The following is a 19,034-nucleotide window of genomic DNA, read 5'->3' as shown; positions in this document are numbered from 1 at the left end:
CCTCAGTGCTTACTAACAGCACTTGCTCCAACAGTCTGTTAAGGCTATTCGGGGGATCTTCGTCATTTGTGTGCACGCATGAATCTGCAAATCGGAAACTCACACTTGAGCTGCACACGAATGAAGTCGCTCGCCCCCATGTTCTCAAGGATCACGCCGGAGTCAGTCGTCGTCTTGAAAAAGAACGCGATGTCCAGGCTGGTCTCGGCTCGAATTGGTGGGAAATGCAGGTAGGAACTTGGCGTCGTGAACAGCACTGAATTCCAGAAGTGTCCTGAGGTGTCCATACACAAGTGGCACAAAAGTATCATGGTATATGTCTGCTCGTAATACCAATGCCCATGAACCAAGGTCACGTACGTAATTTAAAACACAGTTTAAAAATAAATGGAACTGCTGTTGTACTTTGAAAAGTGCTGCATTTTCAGTTTTTTTTTTCCTTCACATTTAAAGCAAAAGATTTCCCAGTTGATCTATTTTATTTTAAAGCTATTTTACCCATCGTGTGAGTTGTCTGATTATCTTGGCCAAAAAGCGATTAATATAGGGGGTTGTATCTCTCCACTTGACAAGACCTATAGCTAAAGAGGCCATGTGATTATAGTCTCTGAATGACACTCAGAGGCTATAATCACAAAGATTAAATGAGGAGCTGTTGGTAGTCCCCATTTGACCCCAAAAACCCATCTTTACGTTCCTTGTGCATGCACAAGTCAACAACATTCAGAAACTAGTGTAGTATTATATATTACACAAAATATGCTTGTTTAATATGTCATATAGGTTATACTAATCCATCCCTTTCCTTAATACTTTTCTGGGTCACAGTCCTCTGGTGAACTGTAGGATTAAAAACATTGTGTGTGGCAGTTGGGACTTCGACTTAATATCTAAACAATAATAGGTCAGGAAGGATCTTCCCAAGAAGACATTTCTCCAACTGTTGTAATTTCATCTCCAGACGTTTTGACGGCCAAGGTCTCTGGATTGGCTGTCGAAATGCCTGGCGATGAAATTACTATGGTTGGAGAAGCATCTTTTTGGTGAGATCTTTCCTGACCTATACTTTTTTTTAGATATTATGTACTGTACGAGTAGCGCTCTGTAAGCCTTAGAAAACTCTGCACAATACAAGTAGAACTCCGTTCTGTTTCCAGACAAATATTATCCAGCAGCATTTATTGTTTCAGCAAGTGGACTACTCTGCAGTTGAGATCCATCACTCGAGGAACCTTGGTATTTTTAGGCTACTGTGTACAAAGACGTAATTATACCATACATTTGATAAACATTTTATTAAATACACGTCATGTATCAATATATCAAGAGGTCGAGCTTCACATTATAATTTTGTGAATATGGCAAAACTGGTAGAAGATTATACTGTTATTTTGGTTTATATTCTTGTACAGTGTGCAAGAGACAGCATGATAACACACCATCGACAAACACAGTTTGGCCACAATGACAAATCCACTTTGTATTTAGAAACTATTCAACACATCGTCTTTCTTTTTAATCCAACAGGAGGAGCTCTGAAGCTAAAGTATTTTTTTCCCTATTACATACTTTGAAATAGATATTCTGTTTGTGTTCCAAAGCTTTGACGCAATGGATCAGGCGCAAAGGGGGTAAGGGGAATCGAGATGTGAATACGAGATAGGAGTCTATCGGAGACAACCAGGTTTCCTTGACAAACGGGCCCTTGCAAGCAAAGTGCCGAAAAACGCCAGAGCGTGGTCAGGGATAAGAGGAAGGAACAGGATGCAGAGTGACTGTCTCTCCAGCGAGCAGGCGGACCGCCGAGCTCAATGAGGATGCGCAACAGGGTCTTCCCCTGGGTAGGATACAATGTTTGTGCTCACCCCCCCACTGCCCACGCAATCCTCAAAAGCAAACACACGCCACCGCTGCTGCTACATGGGCCGCGGCGCGCTTGTGTAACTATTTTATCACGACAAGTGCAATTATTTATTTTCTGTAATTATTTGGTTCAGTTCAGTTAATTTATTTTGGTATAGCCGTGAGCCATTCGGCTCTTGAATCGGGTGCAACCACAACAAAACAAAAACACGAACAAGAAAACATCTTAAAGTGACTATGTGACTGTGAAAACAGAAAATCAATGAAAAAAACAGCAAAATATTCCTGAAAAAAGCACCGTGCACCAACGCTGTGTGCAAAAAATCCCAGTGGGATGCAAGTCAAACAACAACAACCACAAGAAAACTTAGATTAAGGCCGTCAGTCTAACTCCGTACTACAACAAAACAAACATGTCCAAACCAAAAAACGTTTTCGAAATCACCAAAGAATAAAGCCATAATTGCAACGTAACAGTGATCACAGGGACTGTGACCGAATTTTTTACAATAAACTACATTAACATCAGAGCTGAGCAATGTTCTGTAAGCTGCTGCTGGTTAATTGGCAACAATTGGATGAAATTGTGCGCACACCCACACTTGTACGAACGGATGCATGTACAGCGTATAATGCTGTAGAGCAGTGTTATTCACTAATTTTCAATAGGACATCGGTGTGAAGGCCGCCACACATTTGAAATCATTGGGTTTGACAGCACTGGGGGCCGCACGTCAGGGGCCGTACTAAAGGCCACCAGGGGCCGCCAGTGGCCCAAGGGACTTGCAAAGAAGAGCACTGCTGTACAGTATTTATCACTACTCTTGGGTCCTATTCGGTAAAGTCACGTAGGTAAAAAATAAAACAACATAAAAAATCACGATGTAACGGCCACAACACAAGTGGCCTTCATCAGGTGAAGGGACCGGACTGTCCAGAGGACAGCGTTGGAGTGAAAACAGCCAAGCCCAGGTCGCGTCCTTTAAGCTGTGTGGGAGTAAACCAAAGAGTATGGATCCTTGCAGTCACGAAAGTTTCAAATCTAGTATTTATCACTGTGGAGAACAAATATATTGTACAGAAATAGCTTTATGTAAGCACAGCTGTGATATAAGCAACATATCGTTACATTATACTGGCGGTGGGATGACAAAGGGCAACTTTGGATACAGGCACACTTCGGATATAGACACACATGGACTTACTCTCATGTACTGACACACACCTATTACAGATTTGCCCCCCAATGTCGTTGCATGCAGCTGAAACTGTTCTAGGACGGAACCTAGAATAAATATGGAACTCTCCATGAACATAGACCTCTCCTCCTCACGTCTTTTCCTTCCATCGTCGAGATTTGCCACACCCCTGCCGGAGTGATATTAATGTTGACCCCTTTGATGCATCCGACAGAGCTAAAGAAAAATATGACTTAAAATCCACCTGGTACGAGGGTCACAATGCTGTGCCGCGTTGGCTGTAATCAATGTGTCCAGGTTTGTTGTTTGACGTCAAGAAGACAATGTTCGTTGGACATCATATAAAAAAACTCTAATCCGAGGTGGCAGCATCAGCAAGCTCATATAGTACTGGACAGTAAAATATATCCTTGTGCTGGGACTGTGACAGCAAGCTTTTTCAGTAGTTTCCGTGTGATGGTGTCTTTAAAACACATTCCCTTGATACCATCTGAGGTTGTTTAGTGAACAAATTTGAACCAGTTGTCCTTTTGATGCCCACGGAGATAGAGGTATTCTTAACAACCTGCAGATACGTTAAAAAAAACATAGACTAAGGTCCCCACAAACTGTTTGGACAAGTACTGTTGGCGAGCACCTATTAAGGCCGTGGTTCTTAACCTGGGGTGCACGCACCCCCTGTCAGTACGAGATTCCATTTTTGGGGATGCGAGACATCCCAGATTTTTTTGAGAAGGTAAATCATCGAAACACAAATTAAGCACGGGCACGTTAGTACAATTACTTTGTTTCATCAAACCTATGTATTTATTACCATTGTACATTTTTTTTACGATTGAGAACCAAACGGGTGCAAGGCTGAAGTTAAAGGTGAAGAACCACTGTATTAAGGCCAAAAATGTGGCAAGTATCATGATCGACCGTTCGCCTCCCAAGTGCTCATGTTTATATACTGCACTGGGTACTCATTCAAGGCAGAGTCGACCAGGGGGAGGCCCAGGTCCAATTCAGGTGTCACTCATCACTGATTTTCGCCATGACCTGGAATCAAACTTACCTTGTCAGGTTCACAAAACAGCTCCCTAGCCGCTCCACCACTGCTCCCATAACGAGGCTTGTGTTACGGGATTTTTTTACATCCGTACAAATTGTACAGTTGCTTACTGCTCATTTCATAATAATTCTTCACTAGAATGGAGCGAAGGTTGGATTTGAATGAGAACACTCTCAAGGGCAATGGTACTCACCAATAGATCACCTGGTTGCTCATTCAAGATACTTTAAGCACATTGCCACTTGACACCACAGGGCGCCTCTAACATGGATTTATCAGCTCCGCTGTGCAAATGGTATGTTAAGCAGCGATTCATTTAAAAGGGGACCCTATTCCAAACAGGCAAAAAATAACACATTCATACAGAACCCACTTTAAGGCAGGCATTATAAATCTAATCATGTTGAATTATCAGCAATTATCTGCCTAATAAAATGCATCATAAACACCACATTTACAGTAGCTGGTCACTTATCAGCATGAAAAACACGCACGGCCATGTAAAAAAAAATAAAAAAACAGAGACTGTATGAGAACTGTAACTGTCAGACATAAAATGTGTACACTGCAGATATCTTTACTACCATAGAGGTTAGGACACGTGTCTTTTATGATGCTTTATGTCAGCCTGTTGTTAAATTTACATCATTATGTACGCCACAATCTACCGAGCTTCATTGTAGTTACTTGCAAAAAAAAAATACCTGCAAAACAAATGGAGAATTACTTAATGGAGTACGTACAATATTCGTTTTACTAAAATGGCATGTGTAGCCTTTGCTCTCTGCATAAAAGATGTTCCCTCCATCGCCAGTTTTAAACAGGCAATTAAAATCAAACAAAGTCTTCTACGACTACTCGTGAGTGACAGAGATCGAACGGAGAGCAGCGGTACTCCATCAAAATCTAAATCCCGCAAACTTCCTGTGTTGCCAGGAGGATAACCGAGCTTTCATTAAAACAACGTGGTACTCTCTCTCTCTCTCTAATTTGCAAGCAAAAGCAGTTGCTGTCTGCCTTCTCCGCAGTGGTGACTTTGCATTGCGCTGCACCGTGCGCTGTGTGCCACGTGCCCGCGCGCTGGCTCTGCTCCTTACTATCGCCGTGGCAGGAGAGGGGTCCCACTTTGTAGGCAGCCTCCGAGAGAGCGCGATCAGTGTCTCCGATGAGCAGCTGCATCACAGGCAAATGCGGTTTGTAGCCCAGCAAGCCTGAGTCCTCCTTCCTGGAGTGCAACGAGATTTGGGGAAACAATGGGAGTGTGGGGAGGTTGGAAACAATGGTTAAGTAGAGTTCAAAAGAAAAAGAAGAGCGGTGGTGTTTGTAAAAAAAAAATCTAAACTATTTTAAAAATAAATAAATAAAAATGATAGAATTAAATAAAAAAGAATTAAAATAAAATTTTAATAAATGAAAATAGTAAAAAAAATTGCAACAAAAAACCTCGACGTTTCGATCACAACACAAGCGGTCTTCATCAGGCGGAGAGAAAGAGTTCCAGAAAATAAAAAAAAATTGAACGTTGCTCTCTGGCGTGTTTTCGGATTGTGCCCGCATATTGTTCGGCATAATGTCCGACGAATCGCTCCACATGCTGGGAGCTTCTTCAGGAACTGAGTTTGGCAAATCGTCGGAAAATACGTCGAACAACACGGAGTCCAATCCGAAAACACATCGGAAAAGTGTGCAGCACAACCATTAAATCTATGCAGGAGCATTTTTATGTTACAAAAAAGAATTAGCGTTAATTTGTATGAGCTTCAAACATAATTTTTGGTTTGGCCTGAAAATATGTTAATTGATTAGCTATATACAGATGAGTGAACATGACATATCGGGCTTTTGTGCATCGCATCCAGGTCATGTAGTCATAATTAATGACAACTTTATACCTTGTGCTGCAGGCTATTTGTGGAAATACATAAAAGATGTATTTATTGCAATGAATGCGCACGACAATGTCACTCGTTGTCCTTCGGTTTTTTTTGTTTAATTGTACCGTAGTTGTTTGACATTTACAGCTTTATATACTTGTGAACATCAATCACGCAGTGTATGTGTCAACGACACTTTGAACGCCTAATATTAGCAAACTGCTGCCACACATTACCTTTATTCTTCAACAACACAGTCAGAGCTCTTCATCTCTTACGTATCGCAATGTCTAATATCACGATAACCCACGTCACGTGTCTGACATTTGTAGACGAAGAGCTGGCTGTCTGCCCTCACGCTGGTAAAACTTGTTGGTGTGAAATCCAGCAAAATTGTCGGTTGCAACTTTAGAATTGATGCAGCGAATAATGTCACAGCACGTCGTGCCAATGCACTCAAAAATCCACGCCAGAGCAAGCCCACGCATTTGATATCTCACACATTGAAAGAGTATATTTTTTTTTAAAATAAAATACTTCTTTTTTTCAGTGGCAATTTTGAAGGATTATTTTTCAAACTAGTATTTTTAGGGTACATTTGCTTGACGTGCAGAGCTCCTTGCTTCTAACATGTAGACGTCATCGTGCGCGTTGTAGAAGTTTAAAATTTGGTTCGTCGATGGTTAACAGACAGGGTCAATTCCAATTTGAAACAGGCCATGTGTCGTTATGTGCAATTTGACCAATCTTTTCCAAGTCGCTGAGTAACTTCATCTCTACGTTTCTCTGATTTTGAAAGTTTTTTGTTATTTTCTTTACTCAAATCTTTAAAAGTGAATTAAAAAAACAATAACCAAATTAACTCAAGTGGCCCTACTGTGTGCATGTATTACACATAACGTTTGTTAATTGTGGTTTATTTTTATTTAGATGTATAGCTAAAACTAAAATATTTAAATACTCCAGTATTGTACACAAATACCAAACTAAATGTTTAGTTGCTTATTCAAGCTTTACTGATGGGAGGTCACCATCTGGAGTTTCTATCAAGAATGAGACTGGCATCGAAATTGAATATATATTTTAATGGTTGATTAAAGTAATAAATCTGGATTCTTTCGTTTAGCAAGACACCAAGCACTCGAATGTCTCAACACTCTCATGGCAATGCATCTGGCGATTGACCCGTTGAGAAGAGCCAGCGCACTTTCCCATTGTCTGCATCTCTAAGCAGATCACCTCTTCGTGCATGCACGCGTGCGTGTGTGTGCATGTGCCAACTATGACTTGACCTGGTCAAGGACTATGATACCATCAATAGGCCAGGGCGAAGGGTTGTTCACGCTCACAAAAACAAGCAGAGTGCGGGGCAACTAAGCAATTCGGAATAGTAGGGAGCAGAGGTGGTGCATCTGCCAGCCATCTCAGTAAGTCAACACGTGGTACCTGAGTCTGTCCGGTGACCTCCTGCCAGCGAGCATTCGACACTTCACGTGGACTTAAGGTGCACATAGTCTGACACAAGGGCCGTTGGGACGTCAACACCACTTGGTGGAAAATAGTAGTTGTTGCCAACTATGCCCATTCGTGCCACTGATATTACGGACAGTGCACAAATAATCTGTTCAATTGTTCATCTCATTGTCTGCGTGCACACATGGACAGTGGGGCTCAAGCTAACAATGAATATTGAATGTTTTCACTTTCAGAACTGAAGCCTTTTTTAAAAGAAACAAATACTTTGTTGCGTCAGATGTGTTTGTGAGAATTAATTTATTTTGCAAGTGCCCATTAAAATTACATTCATTTGGCTAGCAATCGAACAAAGACAGTCACCGCATCGCGTGCTTTCGGATGCTCTTCCTTCCGATATATTTAAATCAAAATTGAAAACTCATTTATTTAAAACTGCTTTTTGTATTTAGTTTGTTGTTCTTTCTCCGCACATCTAATTAGCACGGCAGGCTATGTACAGTGCGACAGAAGTTCAACATACGTAAATCGTTGTAAATTCAAAACACTGCATTTATAAGAAACGTATTAAAAAATATGAGATATCTCATTCTTCAGTGTTCATTTAACAAGTTGCCTATGAAGCTAAATTGTCAATCTAATGCTGATCGCGAATGCGGCCGCACATCCACCATACAAAATGACGTGCACGCGCCCGCAGACCGCACGTGCGCGTGCGCACGTGCGAATTTGCATGCCCTGCAGTCAACTCCTGCCTGTAACAACAGTTGTGGGCTGCGATGTTCCAGGAACGTTAATTCTTCCTTGTCGGTCTGGGGAGAATTAAGCCTTTTTCCATCCTGACAAAAGAAGCAACACGATCTCTCCCCCCCCCCCCCCCCCTTAACACGACACCCTTGACAGGGGAGTCACTGATCGAATTCATTAACTCGGCGGAGGCAGCACGTATTTTACATGGCGCAGTGTTGACCCATCAAACCCTCACGTGCATACACACCCGAGCTGCTGCTAACCAATGCCCCTACTTTTTAAATAGCAGCAGGCATGTCCCTCCCTCTATAATATAACATTCAATTTGCACCGATGTTCCAACAGATAAGAGTGTACAGGGGGAGGGGGGGAATAGACATACGATTGGTACGGACATCACAATAACAACATTTTTGGACTCTTAAATTTACTTTCCAGCTGGCAAAAGACTTTAATCAAAGTCTTTAGTAAAGTACCCTTTCAATTATGTAGGACTGCACACAATGATCTCCACTGATGGTTATTATTTTCAAGCTGAGCTCTCCCTGTGTAAGGACAGTACGGGGGGGGATGTAGGGACAGTACAGCTCCCCGTGGCCATGATCACAAATTAACGTAACGGGAACAGACAGGGTCAAGTTAGGGTAAGGTGGGACCTAAGTGGTCGCTAATAATGATTGATGCGACAAGCGTTGACAGGGTCGCGCGAGGGAAAGCACGTGACCTAACGGTCGTAAATTGTAATAAGGGCAGAGACTGACAGGGCCAGGTGCGGTGAGAGAGGGTTCGGGAATAGGGGCGTGGCCGGGTCGGGAGGGGGATAAAAGTCGGCGTGAAACGGGGCTCTGGGCTGCTGTTGTGGGGGCACTGCCGTCACCACCTGGAGGCGGGTCGTCTTCATCGTCTTGGAGTGGGCACCTTGTAGTCTTGGAAGGCTTAGAGTTATGTTGTCTCAGAATAGAGTTATCTAAGTTACCCGAGTGTATATAGTCACTCGCGGTTACCCGTTAAGTTATCAGTGATTCGGCGGGCTTTATTCATAATAAATATACATATAACTGAACAAGACTGTGTCTCTGAGAGCTACATTACACCTGCACTCTTTAATTATAAGTCAGCGTTGCTTTGTGGTAATCACCCAATTGTTCAGCAAAAAAATCTATAAAATGAAGCGGCATTATTTTTCACAGGTAAGGTATAGTAAAATGTCATCCTGGTAAATATATGCTTTTGAGTATCACTTGCAACCCATATTCAGATATAAAGCATTCGTGTATGATTTTAGTAGGCAATAATTTTGTAACAGGCACAGATAAGTGGCTTCTACTCGATATAAAGTGAAGCAGGCTCATGCTTATCAAGTAATTGCCATCTGACTGCAGCAATGCACGTTTCATTAGTTTAAGATCTGCGCAGTGGTTTTGTGCCAAAATAATACAATTTACAGCTCTGACTCCTGCTTAATTGGATGGATGCCAACTCTTTGTTCCTGGCATGTAGGACAGGTCAGTGTAGATAGACGATGGTTGTATTACTCGTGTGGGCTGAATGAGCATGCGCATTGTGCTCCCAATCGTTTTCTCTTTTTACATTAACAAAATAAAAATAATTGAATTTCACATGAGTATTTCTTCTTCACCTATTATTCGCAGGTCGGAAGGTTAGTTGCATCAAATGAGGGTCAGACTCATGAACCAAAGATCAGATGGAGGCTTATTAATTTTGCGTTCGCAACGGGAAGACCACTTCGCTTGATTTACTGTCACTAGCACGCTTCCATTAATAATGTCTTTAACCTGACAGCACAAGGCATGGCTCCCACATTTATGTGGACACTTTTAATTAAACCGTTGCAGAAAATATCCAGAAATACTCAATTAAAATATCAAAAGAAAAACACGTAAAAAAATAACACAAAAATATATTCAACCACAAGTATTGTGTCTGAAAAATTATGGGTATGAGGCAGTCTATATATGTATCTATCATACAACTCTCAGATAATGTTATATATAGAATGCATATCTAAACTCAAGGTGCCCTTTACTTAGGATGTCATAAAAAAAATATACTATTCAAACGCAATAAACAAACCAAGAAAATAATCCATAATCCATTTCCCACAGACTAAATATGTTCAGCGGCTGGAACAAAAAGTGCAAATCCTGTACTTTCATTTGAAAGGTATTATTATCTAAACACCGAATGACTTCGAACTAACACTGACACAAACACTAAATTACCATTAATATGCTATGTATAATATACCGAACTAACATTGACACTAACACTAAATTACCATTAATATGCTATGTATAATATACCGAACTAACAGTGACACTAACACTAAATTACCATTAATATGCTATGTATAATATACCGAACTAACACTGACACAAACACTAATTTAACATTAATATAATATGTATAATATGCTATGTATAATATGCTATGTATAATATACTATGTATAAGATGCTATGTATAATATATGTATAATATGCTATGTATAATATACTATGTATAATATAAGATGTATAATATGATATATAATATACTATGTATAATATGCTATGTATAATATACTATGTATAATATACTATGTATAATATACCGATTAAAGAATAATGCAAAAGTAAAAATGCATTCTGCTATTACAAAGACTTGCGAACACAATGTCTGAACATTGCACGAAACATATTTAAAATAATTGCACACAATAGGCGCAATTATTAAATCACCAACAAAGGTTCGTGCTATTTTAATTCTTGCTTAGATTCGGTGCATTGGAAAAAATATATATGCATGATGTCATATAAATTACCTCCAAACAAGCAATGTACCGATGCCAGGAGTAATTATAATTCATATTTCACGTCCATGACCTTAGTCTGCAGGCTGCTAAGGGAGATCTTTATGCAGAAGGTTAATTATGATAATCCCCTGGGCAAAGCACATCAATGCTACACCTTAACCTATTCACCTGCAGTTCACCGAAAACTGGGATGAAATTTAATTACGACACGACACCAGCATAAGCAAGCAAAATTTTCAGGAGCGCATGGCAAATATTACGTATCGTGGCATGCGATTAACTAAACACTTTTTGGGGAACTATAGTTCTAATTTAGTTTGTGCTTATTTTTTGTTAGATTTTTTTCTCTAAACCTTCCATTTACAATGCTTTTAAATAACAAAAGTAAACACTTTTTTTCATAAAATCTGAACAAATAGAGGACCGCAGACATTGGGCAATTATTGTCGTCGGCTCCTTGCATGGCTGCCTTCCTACTTGTCTGTGGTTGCTTGCACCTTTGAGTTGTTCTCTCTCTACGAGAGTGGGAGAATACTGTGCGTGTTACAAGTGGAAACTATTATCATAATTAGAGAAAAGGTTTACTGAAATAATACATGAGAAAAATCTTGTCATGGTCTTGGGATTTTTATCATACCATATGTTACAAAAAGTTTTGCTGGCTGGAGGGAGGGACGGGTAGAGGGTGTTGTTCAAAGGATGTGCGTGATTTCGATTTAAAGCTTTCGTGACTGCAAGGATTCATCTTCTTTGGTTCTTTCGGTAAAGTCACGTAGAATGAGAATAAAATAATAAATTGATAAAATAAAATAACACAATATTCTCACGACGTTTCGGCCACAACACAAGCGGCCTTCATCAGGTGAAGGGACGAGACTGTCTGGAGGACAGCGCTGGAGTGAAAAAGCCACGCTCAGATCACGACCTTTAAGCTTAGAAGAGCCGCGACTCTAAGCTTAAAGGTCGTGATCTGAGTGTGGCTTTTTCACTCCAGCGCTGTCCTCCAGACAGTCTCGTCCCTTCACCTGATGAAGGCCGCTTGTGTTGTGGCCGAAACGTCGTGAGAATATTGTGTTATTTTATTTTATCAATTGATTATTTTATTCTCATTCTACGTGACTTTACCGAAAGAACCAAAGAAGATGTGCGTGATGCTAGTATACATTATAAATGTTATGTTTATTTGGACATTTTCAATACGAGTCCCGTTCAGCTTTGTTTAAATGTGTGAATTGTGTCCTGGTTCGCTTCACAAACACTACATTGTGAGATCACCGACTACTTGAAATTATTATCGAGGGGTATTTAACAACACCAAGCACACTAACGAAATATCTGGTCTAAAGCTTACTTCTTAACGTTATTGTTAACCATGTTTGACTCAACATAGAGATGGAGTATGCTTGCTTTGTTGAATTAATACATTTTATTTATATGCAAGATATACCATCAATAGTGATTGATTCCATCAAGAGGGAGGAAGGGTATTCATCTTGAATTTTCTACATCATATTTTCATGAATTTCACATTATTGGGTCATTATTATTGTTCTAAAATAAGCTGTGGAGCATTAGTTCTCATTGCATTATTCCATTGAGCCTTGTTATGGATATGTTGTAACCTTTTGGAGTCAATGCATTCATTACCCAAATGAATTTCAAGGTGTGCAGATACACAAAGGTAATCAAGCATTCTGTTTTACACCAAGGAATGCAAAAGCATTATCGACATGCTCTTTCGGTAAGTGGAAAGCAACGGAAATATGGAGAAGACCAATGTTTTAAAAGCAATACCTTAAAAAACAATGCAACAAGCCAAAAGAACGTTCAAGACGCTATGTCAAAACAACAATTGGCTGCTCATAGTAAACATTTGGCTTTTAAAGGCTGCATTTGTGCCATTCCCAACAACGTTGCTAAATCAACCTGGGATATTATTGTGGGATATTATTGTGCAGTACAATGTCGCACTATCTGGCCATCATGTATCCATCCTGGCCGATTAACTGCCCACACCAGGTACGGTATTTGTCATTTTCTGCCGGTGTTGACACATCTGTCCTTTTCACATATGCGCCTATGCCACAGTCGCCCGAGGGTCGGATATGCGACGTTGTACTGTACTCATCCAACTCAGAGACCACTCACCAGTGCTCCATGTCCGTGTCGCAGTTGCAGTGGAACTTGGGGTCTGAGCAGTTCTCTGTGATTCCGCAGGCACATTTCTGTACTCCAGGGATTGATCCTCCCCAGTATCGCTGCTTCTCATTGGTCCTTCCGACCCACCAGGTGTATGGCTCTCCATCTGATAGCAGCAGAGCATGATCATAATTAGAGGACCCTCACTGCCATGAGATGGTCATCATAAATCCCGATTTTTCCACACGTCAAAAATCCCTCCCATGTTGATTGCAGCTAGGCCTCAAATGTTTTTCCAAATGTGTGGAAAAATTATCATGGTTATCCCACGTAGACAATGGTCCATGATAAAGGAAAATTAGCATTTTCAACATTGGCCCCATGAATACCATAAGTTTCGTAAAGGAGCATGGAGACATATACATATATATGACGATATATATGACGATATATACATAAATATACTTGAATTAGTCAGCATTTGACATCTCAACTAAAAGCCACTTCTGTAAAGCATGTTCATAGTATTTTAGTCTACTAAAGACAATGTCTACAAAATAAAATGAAAATTAATTTGATTTCATGGAAAAATATGCGGTCATCCAAGCGCTCATATACCAAGGCCTTGATAATCTACATTGAAATAATCAAAGCCGTTTATTAAAGATGGAACAATTACACTGAGATTGCATAAAACAGGAGTCAAGTCAGTAAATGCATTCTCACTAAGGCACAGCAACACCTGAATATATTTTCTGATAACTGGATTTGATGAAGACATAGAGGATTAATCATCTCAGATTCACTGACAAAATAGTCATGATAACAACAATGAAAATAAAGGACAGGAAAATATTTTGAAACTTTACAAAGAAGACTAAAAAGTGGAATTAAAGTTAAATACGAGCGAATAAACACTCATGGCCTACAAGTTCACCTCAAATAACCGTTGGAGAAACACAACTGGAAAATTCAACAGCGTTTAATTGAAGGTGGACTGGGATCAAAATGATAAATTGAACAGGTCGGTGTGAACAGGATGGAGTGCTTTAATAAAATAATGTGATTATGAAAATCAACACACCAATGTGTCTCAGGAAGAACACTGAGTGAGTACTACCTGCCATGACGTGGGCTCGAACAATGAACATTGAACACAATCTGAAAAGTATGCAGGGTAAGCAGCTGGGGAAGAAACACAAATTTAAGATATACTGACTGTTAAGAAAATAAAGTGAGCTTGGGGAGAATTCATCACAGGGAGGGATGACAGCAGATAGATGAGACTAGTTGATGCAATGGTATCTGTGTATGTTGAACTTTTTTCGCACAGTTTATAGCCAACCGTGCTAATCAGAGGTGTGGGAAATGCTAGCCAATAGCGGGAACGTGCCCGAGATGACAACTACCCAAGAGATGGAATGATGATGAGACCAGCTGATGTAGCATTGCAAGAACGTGACAGATGTCGACATGGACAGAACATGGCTGGTGATTGTCAATCAGCACAATGATCACATTTATATTATTGCTGCTGCTATAATTACCATCATAACTATTATACGTTTTTTATAATCCATTTTATTATTGTTATGCAAGACCTTGATTATTAAATGTTTGTAAAACAACACATTTTCGGCTCACGCGCAGATTGATTGTAAAACTGCAAATGCATACGATTAAAAATACGAGCTGCTGTCAAGTTAATTCTTCCCAATGACACATGGTGTAATTAATTACCAATAGCACCGCAATAATTACGTGAAATATGAGATCAACACAATATGTGGAGCACTCTTGCCGCGGCGGCCGCTAATGCATAATCTTCGGCGGAGATAAAACATTGGCCCATTAGATTTACAAGTGTTTCAGTTTTCAAAGGATTTTTCCATTAAATTTTAAAACCCTCATTAATTTATCTGGTGATTATAAGCAGAGGCATTCAGCGCCCTCCTGTAACATGAGAAGCCATCAGCAGACCGAGCGTGGACTCCAGACTGCACTCCTCCCCATGGGTGACCTTGAATTAGTTATCGCAGTTCAGACCTTAACCCATACATTTACTTCGCGATTTCAAGCATATTATTTGAGATAAATGCAACTGAAGTAATAAAAAGGAGCTAGGAATGAATAATAAAATGAATGCATAAATAAAGTGGCCAAATAGTAATGGAGCCCGATAATTTCTAAGAGGCGTACGTCAGGGACCTTGTAAAATGAACAGCACTCTTAAGGCCAAAGATTTATTTGAAAATCTTTATAGAGGGTAGCTCCATTAAGCTGAATGTGGCTCGTTTGAAAGGAGGCCATGTTTTGTTGCAAAGGATATTGCCTATTTATTGCAGGTAGTTAATTTGGTCAAGGCACTGGCGTACACTGGTCTTATCTTGCACAGGATATCATGGGCTCCTTTTAATGTCCACTTGTGAGCAGCTCGCAGGCGATTTTGATACATTGCCAACATATTATCTGTACGGCAGCAGTGGCAGCTTCAAACTGGCAAAGTGTTATAAAAAAAAAATGTTGTACCAAACGCTTTTAAACTTGTGGACCCCCACATACCGTCATAACAGTGCAGATTTTCACATCTCATCGCTTAAATTGATACTCTAGACCAGACGTTCACTTGAAAACTCCCTCTGTAGATGTGGAAAATAGGTACTGTAATATGCATTCGGCACATCTATTTTAAGGGTAGACACACCCAGTAAAAATACAAAGTTTACTCTTAATTGTTGTGAGTAGTAATGGATGCCAGGATAATTTACATTTCAGACCCAAGATAAAGTCTTGTCGTGTGGCTCATCTTCCATTTTTTACTCCTCCCAATCACTTTCCATCGCCTGTTAACGTCACCAAAAGTGACGACCCTTGAAACATCAATTTTATGCATCAATACTTCATGTCCTTTCCTCTCTGAAAATACCAATTTGAGCAAATAAAAGAATGGAAGGTCAACACGAGAAACGCTCCATCTTTATTTCACCGATCGGACCCCTAGAAAACAGCTCGCAGTTCAGTGCTATTTATGTATTATTGATTCACAGTATTGAATATCTTCCTACAGGGCAACTCAATTCAGCAACAAAAAGCTGTGGCTTGAAAACATCCTGCCACCTCTAGAGACATGCAGCAACATTTCTGCGGGATGTTTAACGTTCTCAAGGAGAAGTATGACCTTTTTTTTTCCTGTATCCCCAATTATCTTTGAGTTGTGCTTTTTTTTGTCATGCCACAAGATGAATAGATTTCCATTCTAACAGTCTCGCAGGAAGCAGAATTAGAGAATCGCATCTGGAAAATAACAACACAGAACTACTTCTGAGGGCCTCTCATGCCTCATCCATGCTCGGTAATAAACCTTCTCATATGTCCTGCTCAAGAGGCATTTGTTGCATAACAATTAAACATTTTTTTGTACTCAAATCTATTTAATCATGGGATATTTTATAGTCGATATCAAACCCAGGTACCCAGCGGTGTTGTGCTCTGACATCATCTTAGTCAACTGAGCCACCTGTCCATTGTGACTGGTTTGATGTTGCATTTATCAGCAAAGACTGAGTTACAATTTCATAAATATTAAATCTAGCCAGGGAATGGCTGCCTCTAAGCCAGCACTTCTACCCCCAAGGTAGCGGCAAAGATGCTGGCATAGCAAAGGTTCAATGGGGTAAAGTGTAGAGCTTAAAAACATGCAATTTGGCTCAGGCCACAATTGGCAAAATGCACGATTTAGTTTGCCTACTACTGAGGATCGTAAACAGAAAACGGTTTAGCTGAAAGTTCTCTAGAGATGGTAAATAAATATATAAGTGTATTGATTGGTTTGCAGCTTGCGCTAATGAAAAGGCTGGCATGGGTGAGGATTTTTTTTTATCGCAGCAGTGAAGGATTATCCACGGATCATTGAACAGTTTACTGTGTGCATCACGAGACACTCGTTTTGTGCTAAACTTGTCTCCTGTTCAACATTTTTATTTTTAACCATGCATTCTTGCTCTGACGGTAAGTGTTGTATTTACACAGCGTTATTTCGCAAACCTGTGGAGGTGTGTTGCAATCAATTCTCTGAGTGTGAATGCACCAAAGAGCTATAAACGCGACGATTTTTCACAGCCGGTTTTGCCCGGGTTCGTGATGAGTGCTCATTTTTCCAATCTCGTATCCCTTCCCCATCCGCAGACGCCTCTTGAGCCCCCCCCCCCCCCACCGGATGGCCCCCCAATCAATAACGAGTGTTTTGACTCCCGTCTTCGCTGTTGTGACTATACCGTCGTGACGCCTGCATCAAGTCGGGTTTTCTCATCACGGCTCGGTTTGACGATAAGGCACTCAAAAGTGAAACGTATCACGGGTGAGGAGGGGGGGGGGAGGCAACTCACACGAGCCAGGGGCTGTTGACTCCTCTCTGCGCATTGGCCTTAGAAAATTACCTGTCATTGTGTCCAGCTCGCAGGCGCAAGGCTCGCCCGATACCGGCAAGCGGACTGAGTTGTCACTGTCAATTGGCGGTCACAGAATCAAGCGCGGAAATTTCAAAGCATTCTATTTTGTCAGCACAAACGTGGCCCTATGATGCAGTGTCACACCAATTTAACTTTTTTGTTCTCAGAACAGGATTTGAACACTGGCTAACACCCTCTGACCCGAGACGTTGCTATTGTAGAGAATGAAACAGTTTATTTAGAAACTCGCTTGCGTCGGCAGGATACAGGGCAGAACAGTGGGCCTCAAACCGCAGGAACGTTGGGCAACAGCCAAATGCCTTTGGGAATGTTCAAAAGCACCTAAGTGCTTTGTCTAATATGCATCGCTGTTTCCCAGCACTGCAGAAGAAAAACTATATTTACAAGTAGATTCCTGTAAAAAAAAATAGCATGACATTTATCACATTATATACAATGTGCAGTGACTATTCAGCGCATAATACCTGCTTCGATAAATGGATCAGAAACATGGACACTGACGAGGAAAATGGAACGAGAGCTGAAAAATGTGCAGAGAAGCATGGAGAGCTGCGTGCTTCGAGTTACATTGAGAAACATTTAATGAGGAACACATGGATTAGAGAATGTACACAAAGTGGGCTTAGACAGAACACACTGCTAGAAGGGACGATGAACCGTGATCAAAACTAATGACAGCGTGTAGGGAACATGGCCCAGGTTAATGTCTACTATGGAGATTGAACAATTAGATAATCTTGTGTGCAGGACCTATATGCATTGTTGCATTGCATGACCATACGATATGGTGATGGCTTGAGAAGACCTTCATCCACAGTATATTGACTATGGCTGATGATGATGATGTTGTTATACGGTATAGCACAACTGGTTTTTAACCATGCGTAACATGTGTATATTCAGAGCCCAGTTTCAAAACCCTGTACCGTAATGTGTATTTATATATTAAGATAATGTGGTATGAACAAACTTAGTTTTTTTTTAAATAAGTAATTTTACAGATAGTTGCACTGATTCACTGGTCTACAGCCAAAATGCTTCCAAAATATATGTAGTCCAACTTTACTAATTCTGGGTCACTGAGAATGAAAATGATGCTTACAATTGTTGATTGGTGGAGGATAAGTGAGTTATAAAGGGATCTCAATTTAAACCAAAAATGACTCAAATACATCATTGACTGGATCTATGAATACATATGTGACTGAGTTTAAACAGTATTTGTTTTTTGAGCAAAACAATGAATGATGCAATCTGAACCTGGTATTGTGTCATACATGATATGAATTGCATACTCTTTGGTTCTTTCGGTAAAGTCACGTCGGTATAAAATAAAATACATTAAATCACGACGTTTCGATTTCAACACAAGCAATCATCATCAGGTGGGAATACCACA

The 19,034-nt window shown here is 40.3% G+C and overlaps 1 protein-coding gene across 1 annotated transcript in view; it reads right to left on the bottom strand.

Annotated features, from left to right (window-relative positions):
- Nucleotides 1-19,034, bottom strand: part of LOC116941020 (contactin-associated protein-like 5) — a 153,044-nt gene that overhangs the window by 14,880 nt on the left and 119,130 nt on the right. Inside the window, exons 14-16 of the mRNA XM_032951569.2 lie at nucleotides 13,176-13,332; nucleotides 5,214-5,341; nucleotides 104-274 (exon numbers count right to left, since the gene is read on the bottom strand). Of these exons, the coding sequence (XP_032807460.2) occupies nucleotides 104-274; nucleotides 5,214-5,341; nucleotides 13,176-13,332 (456 nt within the window). The remainder of the gene's footprint in view (nucleotides 1-103; nucleotides 275-5,213; nucleotides 5,342-13,175; nucleotides 13,333-19,034) is intronic.

This window comes from Petromyzon marinus, chromosome 10 (genome assembly GCF_048934315.1).
Source record: "Petromyzon marinus isolate PM22_M1 ecotype Great Lakes invasive population chromosome 10, UKy_Petmar_22M1.pri1.0, whole genome shotgun sequence".
Classification (NCBI taxonomy): Eukaryota; Metazoa; Chordata; class Hyperoartia; order Petromyzontiformes; family Petromyzontidae; genus Petromyzon; species Petromyzon marinus.
This window is presented reverse-complemented; position numbering and strand designations above follow the sequence as displayed.